Raw genomic sequence first — 12,300 nt, 5'->3', positions numbered from 1 at the left:
AAATCCAAGTTATTGGAGTTTCATTGAATGGCTAAAATCATATTGATCTGGTGATTATAAATATTTCGGTTCTTAAACGATCTTTTGAAATGTATCAATGCCAAAAACCAGTGATGGACATAAACATAGCAATGGAAGAGCACAAAAATGCACAACAATACAGTAGTTCACAATTTAGTAACTACAGAACTTTACTGATCAGCCTATGGTATACAATTAGAAGAGGATTTGTCACGCATGAGCATATACATGAACTCAAGTAATCAAAGGGAAACGAAAATGAAAAGAGTGTTACAGTAGTATATTTCTGATTTACAGTATGTTAGCTTCGACTCGGTTAGGCTAAAAGTGCAAGCTCTGCCCATGCCAAAGATGTTTTAAGTTCACAAGATACAGAGGTGTCAATTCCACTCTCCAACTTTTCGTATAATTCCTGCACAGATGCCCGGTTGGTGGGATTTGGATGGATGGAAAGAGTCACCACCTCACATATCACTTTCAGGTCTTCATATCTGAAATGTTTCAGCTCAGGATCCACCAAATAAGACATTACTTCCGGCAATTCAAGATATTCCTTAGCCTGCAGAAGAGGGAGAAGATTAGGTTTTAGGTATATCCTCGGTGAGATAAGCCCTTTAAGACTGCCTTAAAAAATCTGACATATATTCAAAATTTAAAGGTTTGCATGTCGTTACCCAATCAACTAAACACCCTTTGTCCTTGCAGTATGGAGGTCTTCCACTAATTATTTCCAGTAGAACTACACCGAATGCATAAATGTTTCCTTGTACATCCATGTCACGCTTCACAAGAGAATTCGGAAGAACACAAATAGAACCCTGATTGCTGATAGAGTCCGAATTCTTTTCTGATCTTGAAAGAATGGTCCTCCAACTTTCGAAATCAACAAGCTGCAGCAAAAAATGTTGGGTACATTTTGATGTTTGTACCATGATTAGAGAGAGAACATGGGTAAAGGAAAAATATTATCCTAATAAGAAAGGAAGGTTGAAACAAAAGAAAAGAAAGAAAAGGAAAAGCAAAACAGAGAAAAGTTGATTGTTTTTTAGAGCCAATAATTAAACTCGGGGAGGGTTCAAGAACCCACCCAACCAAGTTTCTTGAGACAATGACCTCTGACTTCCAGATTATTGGAACTCAGCGAGTACTTTTGACTACTTCAGCTATTCAAGTACTGTACTAGAATTTGCCTACCACTTAGTCGGATCTTTGTGTTTAAGTTAATACTGGTAGATGGCTTCTGGCATACCTTGGGCAAAAAATCTTCTGTAAGATATACAGAACTAGAATTCAACTCAGATATGGTAAATGATGGCTCAAGTTCTGTGTGGAGATATTTCAGTCCACGAGCAATGCCTACAACGATTTTCATTCGCCGTGTCCAAGATAACTGGCATCCTTCTCCATCTGCAGTGAAACAGAAAGCTCAGGTTTCACCTACTAAACATATTGAAGTAACCAGTTGTTCTAAATCAAGGAAGATCCACTTACAATGGAGGTGTTCATACAATGTCCCATTTGATGCATATTCAAAAACCAGCATCCTTGTAAACGGAGTGCTCTCTCTGCAATACCCCAGTAATTTTCCTATATTCTCATGATTTAATCTTGCCAGATCAGCCACCTGAATCATGCAATAGCTAAAATTTATTATGCTCCGCAGTAACAAATGCAATAACTGATTTCCTTAAGCTTGGTTTAGTCCTCATAATTATTTACCTCTCTTTGAAAATATAGCTCAAGAAACCCAGTCCAGTGTTCTTCCTGGATGCAAAGGGAAATAACAGCAATCTCAGGCCCACCTTTCTGGGTGCCTTTGTAGACTATACTGTCTGGAGAGGAACCAATGATGTTACTAAAATCTTCACAGGCTACTTCTAGTTCTTGTCTGCTGAATCTCAACACATCCTTCAACATCTCAGAATCTGTGCAAATTCCCAACAGAATTAACTTGCAATCTTTATCGAAGAGCTAACTTATAACTTAGGACACAAAAATAAAGCATATATAACAGAGGCTAACCTATGCATATTGTCATATGGTCCTTTTCACTTGCTGATTTCTTCCAAGGGATAATGATAGGAGATTTGCTATTGCATTTCTGAAGAGTAGTGAGTAGAGCAACAAGGAAGAGAGAACCCACCATAGTTCCTGTCACGATTTCCAAAGCTAAAAGCCAGGCAGGTTTTGAAGCGGCCTGATGTTTAGATTCAGATTCAGCAGGCCGGTGTTTCGCACTGACTCGTGGATGGCTTTTGGCAGGTGGAGCACCACCTGCAATAAGAATTTGTTATTGTCAAGCAGATTATTGGATTTTTCATAGCTAGATGGCAAGATGATGCATCAAATCCTAGAAGTACTGGTGGATATTACAAATTTTTATGGAATAACATATCACACGTTTCTACAACATGGAAATGCTATCACAGAAACGTAGAACAGACATTTACCAAACTTTCAATTGCATTGTGTTCCGAAATATTCAGTTTGGTCACTTGACTTAACAAGTGATACATACACATTTCTAAGAGCTTAATCTATTGTTTGATGCCTTTCCGGAGTTGGTTTTCAATATACATCCTTAAATAGATTGTTAAAATTTCATATATGTATATATGTACCCTTGGCAATTCTGCATTTATACGACCATAGGGAGAGTAATGCCGTACATACCACATTGTGGCGTAGGGCGCTGTTTAAGATCAGTGTGTTGAAGGCAGTTCCCTTGAAAGCTTGACCTGCATGGAGCAAATTATTTAAGCAAAAAAGGCTTGCAGAAAAAGAAGCCAGTATGGCTAAGGCACAGATAAGGTACCTGGGAAGATATTCCAAGCACTTGGGAATGCTCCCAACTAAGAAGTTGTATGAGAAATCTGCAACTTTTAACTGAGATGAGCGACAAAAACCAGTATTTTTGTCACTTGAGCCATACCTGAAGTAATACATTAAAAGAAAGGTTTAGTAAATACTTAGTTTCTATTATGACAACTTGGCTATTACTTAATGCTACGAGCCTACAATGACTATATATCACTACCAACCTCCTTTTTCACTATTTGTTGTAGTGGCATAATACTAAAATACAATAATTTATTCTCTTATATAACTTTATTAGTGATAATAGAAAACTATTACCACAAAGGGTTGGAGCCTAGTAGTACTTCCGCACCTTCCAAAATAGAAAGTCAAGGGTTTGAGTCCCCAATGGGGCAAAGTGGGTGTGAGTTTCAAATAAGGAAAAAAAAATGATAGAAAACAATTGAAAATATTGAAATTGACTCAACACATTTAACCTCAACAGCAGCAACTATTTTTCGACACTTATTACCTTCAATGACATGAAGTTGCAAATCTACCACTAGTAAATACGGAGTATTATACTACTTATTTCATAGGACTTTCAGCTAACAAAATAGTGTGGGTTGCTGACTAAGAGATTTCATGCAGAGTTCAATCCATTCATAATCGTAAAATCCAGATATAGCAAGACAAAAGAGCTGTCAATTTTTAAACTTCATGTGCATCTCGGGCATCATAAAAATATTCATAAATGATAAAAGATTATGCCATGCATAAAATATATTGATCAGCTCACGAATTAATCCACCTGACAGTGCGTTAAGTAAATTCATAAACAAATATTTGTCCATCTTCATTTTCTACTTAGTAACATGACTATAGGAAACTATTTAAGCGGAAAAAACAGGCCGCATGCGGAAAAAATCCAAACAAAAAGTTGAATAACTACAAAACTTTAACAAATGCTTTCAGACTCAAACAAGAGAATCTTCTTCTTACATCTGATGCATGTTGGATGCAGAATTCGAATTGTTGATCCCAGGAACAGTCCCTTGAAGCCTATTCCTATCCAGTCGAAGTTCCTCAAGGTAATTTAAGTTGCCTAACTCGGGTGGCAGCCTCCCGGTCAATCCATTGGACTCAAGGTTTCTGCAATGCCGAAAATTAACTGAACAAATAAGAGATGACCAAAAAGAATCAAACATTGAAGTGGAATACATAAAACCCAAGTTTGAACTACACTTACATTTTTATAATGCTGGTTAAATTCCCAATCTCGGGAGGAATCGAACCAGATAGCTGATTCACTCCCAAATCCAAAACTTTGAGGAATTTCAACATGCCAATTTGTCTTGGTATGATACCAATCAGAGTGTTGCCGTGCAAGATTCTATAAAACATCAGGATATCAGATTAGGCTATAGTCATTGTGTTCTAAATAGTCTATTGTAAAGAATAAAAATAAATAAATAAAACAGTGTAAGGTGTTGGATGTAAGCATACAGTTCTTGCAAGGAAGAGAGTAATCCCAATTCGGGTACTAGGAAACCCTTTAAAGAGGACCCAGAAATATTTCTGCAAAACAGAGTACCACAGATAGGAAACTTAAATAAGCCCTAAAATTGTACATTGTGAATTCTCAATTTCTAACATCAAATCAACATCAAATTGAACGGATACCCAAACCCTATCTCTCTCTCTCCCTCTCTCTCTCTATATATATATGTATATATATACACACACAAATTATAGAACAGATGAAATTTCTCACAGCTTTATGACACGATCTCGAGCTATAGAACAGGAAATGCCGAACCAATCACAAGGATCTGAATCTAGGACATTCCAATTTGACAAAACCAGAAGTGGGTCCTCGTATATAGCTTCCTTGAAGGTATTGAGAGCATACACTGTGCAAAACCCATAAATCACATTGAGAAAAACGCCATAAAAGCAAGAATGTTGGCAAGTAACCACTTAAATATAGTGCTTCTATCAACAAAATCCAAGAGTTTACTGAAACCAAAGTCAATTACATTACTATGAGAACTAGAATCAAGATCTGTGGAATAAACAGAAATGCATACCTTCATTTGATGCAAAAGCATCAGAAGCCGCAAGAAAGACTCCCAAACATAAACACACTAGTTGAAATTCACTAAATTGCCTCATTTTCACTGCAAATTTCACAATCTCTCAGTTACACAAGTGGGTTTTACGCAAAACCCAAAACCAAAGAACTCATCAAACCTACAGTCCACGAGAAATTCGGAAAAAAGAAGAAAGAAAGAAAGAAAACAAAGGCCCAGAAAGAGAGGAGAGAGAGAGAAGAAGAAACTTCAAGATATGGGTTTATCAAGAAAGAGAGAGAAAATTAGGAACAGGCCGTAGTACGATGGTGGGTTTTTCAACAGAGAAATAAAGAAAGATTAATCAAGAAGATTTATAGGAAAAAAAGAAAGAAAAGTTAAAGCAAGCTTAGGGGTAAATCCATGTATGTGTAACAACCCATGAAAGCAAATCACCAGAAATGAGAGCGAGAGACTGAAGTTAACCACAAATAGAAAACTTAGGTTCAAAGAGAAGTATGTTAGAGAGAGAGAGAAAGAGAAATTAAACAAAGAAAGTTTGTTGGAGAGAGAGAGAGAGTAACAATGAAGTTCAAAAGAAAGAAGTGGATAAAAGATAAAGCCAAATCATAAACAGAGAAGAAAGAGGAAAATTTAAAGGAGATGCAGATATAGAGGCGTAAATACACACACACACACACACACACACATAGATATATATTCCGTTTGATATTTTAGATTAGCGGTACTTAATAGTACAATATTTGGTTTTGAAAAAATATCAATTTTTTGGTGAGTAGAGTGGTGTGGCAACAGCTTTTATGGTCTTTGCTGCTAATGATATTAAAGAGGTTATGCATATCTCGTTAAATGAGAATTGCAGTGTCAGAGAAAATGAAAAGAAAACAAAGTTCTTTTTTATTTCTTTTTCTTGCAAAGACAAGGAAAGAAATTTTTTATGTTTTGAAATGAGAAGCAAAAAGTGAGAGAATTAGAAGAAGGATAACAATTCGTGTATTGGATATGAGTAGTGATATTCATACTCTACATTTTTAATGAATTACTTAATTAAATAATTTTTAATAAATTATTTATACCAAATATAATTAAATGAAAGACTTAATTTTCTTATTTATCGCATAATTAACTAATTAAAAGAGTAGATTTAGCAATCACTGTAACGTGCAAAAATCATTTTTCATTAATTATTTTTCCAAAGCCTAGCTAATTTGGAAGAAAAATAGGAGATTTAGTTCAATCCTTGTTTTCCCTCAATTTTCTATTTTTAAATTTATGTTTTAAGCTTATCACACTGTAAAAGAAGTAATGAACATTACAAAATTTTGAAAATCAAGAGGTAAATAATAAAAGAAATTATTGTAAAATAATATGCAAATAAAATTAAATAACTTAGAAAAGAAAAATGAAAGAACTTGAAAATATTAGAATATGTATGAAAGGTAAAATTTAACTTTTTCTTTCAAGAAATTAAATCAATTTAAAGAGCAAAAGAGAAAAGAAATAAAAAAATTGAGAGATAATTTTAGGAAATAAAAATTTTAAATGAGACATTATATAGATTTTATCATATATATGTAAAAAAAAAAAAAAAATACTATAGTAGTTTTTTTCCTGAAGGTTATATATATTATAGTTGGTTGGGGGGTGGTGCCCTGCGCGGCATGTACTGGCTCTGTGCTAGCTCATTCATTTATGGATCAGACTCAAAGTATTTAAAACGTTAAAGTTTAGACTTGACTTGTCATTATTCTAAGAAATTTGGACTTTGACTTATTTAATAATAAAAATCGTTTGAACTTGCCTTCAAGATCGCTTTGCTTTATTTATGAATTTATATGAAGTTACAAAAAATTATACTGATGAATCCATACAAACCCACGTATTCACAACCTAAACGGATACACAAATTCATATTTGCGAATCTAGATGAACTAAGTCCAATACTATTCAAAATCAGGTAAATACTACTCAGAATCAGCTCATTTGCTACAGAGTCTAATGTTATCCATAAACATGAGTAACTAGTCGAATTACAACCCTAACTTTACACAGCGGGCGCTACCTGCTAAGAAAAATACTAGAAATATATCGGACTGTTTTGACATTATATTAAGTAATAGTAACACAAACAATTTTTTTGTCATACCCATTTTAAGAGTCTTTATGAACCTTCTTAGTCCCACAAATGCAGGGCAAAATGGTAAAGTTAGCGAATGATAATTCTCCGTGTTTAGCTGGAGGAATCACGTGCCGCATCTGACCGTGTAAGAAATAATAGCATAAAGCGTTATTTGTCGCCAAAATACGAGTGAGATATTGAGACATGATGATTGATTAGAAAGCTCCATACAGCTGTCAATTATAATTAGGATTAGTTAGTGGTGGAGGCTGATTAGGAAACCTCATTAGTCTTCAGTCTTCACACAATAATTAAACAAATATAAAGTGGTTTAATTGTTGTGACTATGGGTCATTAGTTCTCCTCAAGTTTTATTTTTGACGAGAATAATATCGGATCTCTTGGACTCAAGTTCAATATGCACTGTATAATTATTAAAAAAATTTAAATTTTTGACCTTCAAACAGTAAAATATCTCAGTCTTTGTCGGTAAAGTATAATCATGAGATTGTATCAGATAACTTAACTATCACCTTTGTTGTACATGGCACTCTTCTTTACTTCGACATCAACAAGACCAGCATGTAATTTAGAGTCTGCATTCTGTATCTAAATTGATTTCTATTTCTTTTTTCCTTTAATCTTCTTCCTATAAAAATTAATAAATAAATAAATACACCAATTTTTAGCCATTTTTCTGCACTAAATTTTGTGGTGCTCTAAAATATTTGTTTTTAGCTCTTACTTAGAACCTCACCTAGTGCAAGGGTCCTAAGATTTTCAAGATTTTGAGAGGTTACCAAGGGCAGCTCGAAATAATTTAGGGCCTTGAACGAAAAATAAAAAGTGACCTTTTAATAATATTTTAATATCAAATAATATTTATTTAAAAATCATCATTCTTATTTTGTGAAATACAAAAATTACTAATTAGATTTTTGTATTTAAATTTGTTAAAAATATACAGATATATGAAATATATATACATACACAAATTTATAATAACAAAAATTAATAGAACTAAAAAAAATAATTAAAGAAAAAGAACAAAAAATTAAGATTCAGTATAAGAAGGAGAGAGAGGAAGAGATAGATAGAAAAAAGAAAGAAAGAAAAAGTCATTTATGGATATAAATCTTTGGGGTCCAATATTTAGAGTTTAATTTTTTAAAAAAAATGTGAAGGAGAATGAGAGAGAAAATAAAATTTTATTTTAGGATATACATTTTTGAGGCTTAGTATTAAAATTTTATATTAATTAGTTTTTAACAATATTAAGAAATAATTATAATATAACTTATATAAGGAAACTTAAAATTTTGAGGCCCTTTCAAATTGGAGGTAGCGGCCTAAGTGTGGATTGCACAGGAGTGACAATTTATGATGAGAAGTTGTTGTCTCCGAATATTTATATTTCGTTTGATACGGAATACAATTATTATTCGTGTCAAGAAACATTGACATAATCATAGTACAATTATTAAAAGTGTAGCATCACATAACACAACACAAGTAACTCATTTAATAAATAAATCAAGAAGAACACAATAAGTCAAGTTTAATTAAAGTTTCATATCATTAGAGTTAAGTCAACACGAAACATTTATATGATGCGTGTAGTCAAATTAGTCATTTCTAATATGGACTCCCACACATTTGTTGGACACATTAAGTTAAGGTAATTATTACTAACATGAACAGATTATAAATCTGTTCGTAAATCAAATACAAATACCATATGTTTAATTTGAGTCACTGGTTATATTAATTTCAAACCGTATCGCAATTCTCAAATTCTTTTGCTCGCAATATATATATATATATATATATATATATAAATTGACTTCCAATTGTATATTTAGAGAGTGACAGAAGTCCGGGATATTGTTTGGTACCAGAAAGGTCCTCACTGACAATGTTCCCAAACAAAGTATTAGTAGTACATTTAAAAATAAAAATGTTATTAGCTGCCTAAAAAAATAAATGGTGATCATATATGCTTAAACCTTCCGGAGCTTGAAGGGGTTGTGGATATATTCATTGGCCATAGGCATAAAAAGTCAGAAGAGAGAGAAAATATAGTTGGACTATCTTGTTTTATAACCACAAAAAACCAACCACCTTCTAACACGTATGAGCCTTGCAAAGCTTGAGCTGTATGTATAGGTAGATAGATGATCACAATCTCAAATAAAGCACAAGATGAGTAGGGCCTACAATTTGGATAGTCTTGATTTTCAGAAAAGGGCTGATTTTTCTGTTGCTTTTATAAAAGTTAGAATGGGGCCTTTTGTCTTCCTCTACCTGCCCACTAGCACGCCATGGACACTCCTTCCATGGTGCTTTTTCTTTGACACGGACTCTTCCTGTTTTAAGTCCCTTTTGTTAGGTTTTTTCCATTTAATTAGTGCCAAAATTAATGAATGGACTTGTTTAAAGGTTGATTCATTCAGTTAAACATGAAACTCCATCAAAACTTAATTTCTTAAATGAATAAGATACCGACTTATTGCTATATATATTTATTGTTCGCATATACGAGATGATTATTGACGCAACAATAAAGTTATTCTACCGAATTCGAAATAAAAGAACAATTTCTATGCGATAAAGGCATATACTTAACCTAACAATCTCGAAACATATGACATACATTTCTTTAGAAAATACTCTCATTTATCGTTTGTTTGAATTTTTTTTTTTTTTTTTTGGTTGCTGTACCGATTATAATTAGTATTTAATCAAGTAAGGGAATATATAAGGTTGAAATATGGGTTGAGAAAGTGGCCATAAAATAAATAACAGGTGTATAGTGGTGATAATATAAAAATCACATGAAGAAGAGGGACATGGATTAAATTTCATTTGTTTTAACTCCCATCTGTTCCATTCCATAAGAGGTCTCTTAGGTCAAATCGTAAATTCAAACGTCCTAAAATCAATTTCCATGCAGAAAAACCTCCAAACTTAAATAATATGTATGGCTTACAAGTAAATTACATTCAGAATTAATTCTCATGCAAAAAAACATCCAAAATTACATTCAGAGTTCGCAAGTCATTCGAGTGTTCAAAGTAACTAGAAAATAAATGGATTCTTCGTAATAAAAATAATATATAATATATAATAATTATTTGTTATAGGTAATTATTTTGTTTTGTTTCTATAATAGTAATCAATAATTATGTTTGTCAATTATTATCATAGATATGTATATTCATTTAAAATTGGGTAGGTAAGTTCCCATCTCCATCAATGTGAACAAAAAAGCAATAAGTTTTGAACAAAAAAGCAAGAAATTTCAAAGACCGAGTTAAGCATGTGAAAGAAGTCTCTCTCTCTCTGAGCTTTCTCAAGCAAGAAATTTCAAAGACCGAGTTAAGCATGTGAAAGAAGTCTCTCTCTCTCTCTCTCTCTCTCTCTCTCTCTCTCTGAGCTTTCTCCTCTACGCAGCAGACCCTCTCCTCTGTTTTTTCTCCTTGCTCCCTTCCATGGAAGTGGAGGGGTAATGTTCTGTCTCCCATTGCTGTAATAAACTTGATGTGTTTCAATAAGTGCACTCTGTGAATATTTTTTACGTCTTTTTTATTTTTGTTCGACTAGATCTGCTCATGTTTGGCTCGTTTTCGGCTCGCATGGACGGATCTATTGTTTTCTCTCCGACAAGATCTCCAATCAATGTCAGTTTTGGTTGTCCCTGACTTGATGATCTTTTTCTCCGTGATTTGATCCTGTGCGAGGTTTTGAGTGGTCTTCCCCCCGTCGGTGGGCCTTGTGGATATAACTTTGAAACTGCTACCTTGATGCTGACTAGAATTTTGGGTCACTCCTGTTACTGCAATTCTCCTTTGGTGGTTTCCATTGCAAAGTTTTGACTCTTGTTCTCCATAAATCTGGAACATGTTCTTCATTTTTTTTTTTTTTTTTTTTTTTCTTTTACTTCAAGATTTGTATGCACTTTCTGACTTAACTTTTGCCTCTTTACCGCCATTGATGGCTTGATATTTGAGACTTTGCAATGATTAAAAAATAAATAAATAAATGTTAAGCATGTGAAGCAGAAGTAGCCCATAATTTCTTAGAAAACAAACTACTCTACTAAAATGGGAGGTTACATCACAAAATAACAAAGCAAGAAAGAGGCCCATAAAATATTTTGCAGCCTCCTCCATCACAATGAATGCAACAGTTTTCCCATTTATAGACAGACCTTCATCATCGATCATGTTTGGTGCAATAAAGTTTTTTTTGTCAATCATAGTCACTCACCTTAGATGGAGTAGCTTCAAGGTTACCCATATATATATAATACGTAACATACTTTCATGCACAAACCAACAATTATATATATATATCAAGTAAATGGAATGGTAAATGATGTTGACCATCAAGATTTATTTAGTTAGGAAGGCGATTCTTTGTGCAATTATTATTTTTGCCTAGGCAAAGGATTCTCATAGCAATATACATAGCATACTTTAAATTCATATTCATCAAGGTTGAATCTTCTAAACACATGGTTTTCCAAGACACGAATATGGGATTTTCATCGAAAATATCTAATTAAACATGAACTTATTAGCGTTTCGGATTTTTATTTTAACTTTCTTATTAATTTTTTGTTGCATAATTATTTGAAAATAAGTGAAATATATATGAAAACTATTCTTTGTTACATGGAAAGGATAATTTACATTATATAACATGGATATTTAGCTATACTAATTAACTTTTGAATAAATAGTCTAAATATATATTTTTTTTTCAAAAAATGATACTTAACATTGGGATAGGGTATCCCCATAATCTTTTGTTTTCAGCACTCCATTTAAATGGGGCTTTAATACACATACATTGTCTAGAAAAATAATACACTTAACTAGGACTGGAACCTTTAACATTCCACCTTAAATTTTTTTTTAAAAAAAAAAACAAAATACAACTAGAATATTACAAGGTGGTGATTTTATAAATTAATAAATGAGTCATGTTAGCATCCATTTGACATTAAAAATAGAATAAACTTGAACTCATATATAGCACGCACACACACACACACACACACTAGTCTTAGCCAACTTACAGAAAACGTTAACCGGGCAATGAAGATCCCCAACAAAAGGATTGACAGTTTGAAACCATGTTGTGTGGCGAGTCCTGTGGCACCATATATATTGGCAGGACATGCATTTATTTTGTCTCCTGCGTTTTAATAAGGAGACCAATTAATATCCACCGTACGAACATAATAATTATATATATATCTTGTGA

General features: G+C 33.0%; 1 protein-coding gene across 1 annotated transcript; it reads right to left on the bottom strand.

Moving 5' to 3' along the window:
* Positions 1-148: 148 nt before the first annotated feature.
* Positions 149-5,578, bottom strand: LOC132287132 (probable LRR receptor-like serine/threonine-protein kinase At1g63430). Its single transcript, XM_059789643.1, has 13 exons — positions 4,908-5,578; positions 4,592-4,730; positions 4,324-4,395; positions 4,067-4,210; positions 3,820-3,969; positions 2,837-2,953; positions 2,695-2,759; positions 2,044-2,295; positions 1,741-1,946; positions 1,513-1,645; positions 1,271-1,428; positions 696-911; positions 149-580 (listed from the first exon to the last, which is right to left on the bottom strand). Exons 1-13 carry the CDS (start codon positions 4,990-4,992, stop codon positions 338-340), a joined length of 1,980 nt encoding a protein of 659 aa, XP_059645626.1. The 5' UTR covers positions 4,993-5,578; the 3' UTR covers positions 149-337.
* Positions 5,579-12,300: the final 6,722 nt, after the last annotated feature.

This window comes from Cornus florida, unplaced genomic scaffold (assembly GCF_030987335.1).
Source record: "Cornus florida cultivar Cherokee Brave unplaced genomic scaffold, ASM3098733v1 CherokeeBrave_3.0.0_Hap2_Chr11, whole genome shotgun sequence".
NCBI classification, from domain to species: domain Eukaryota; kingdom Viridiplantae; phylum Streptophyta; class Magnoliopsida; order Cornales; family Cornaceae; genus Cornus; species Cornus florida.
Note: the sequence above shows the minus strand (reverse complement) of the source record. Positions and strands in the feature narration are given on the sequence as shown.

Bases quoted from the DNA above. Each gene is read 5' to 3' on its own strand.
- LOC132287132 (XM_059789643.1), bottom strand. From the start codon at position 4,992: ATGAGGCAATTTAGTGAATTTCAACTAGTGTGTTTATGTTTGGGAGTC. The intron at 4,211-4,323 runs GTATGCTTACAT...GATGTTTTATAG, and splicing joins CTCTCTTCCTTGCAAGAACT to AATCTTGCACGGCAACACTC. The intron at 2,296-2,694 runs GTATGTACGGCA...TTCTTATTGCAG, and splicing joins GCGCCCTACGCCACAATGTG to GTGGTGCTCCACCTGCCAAA.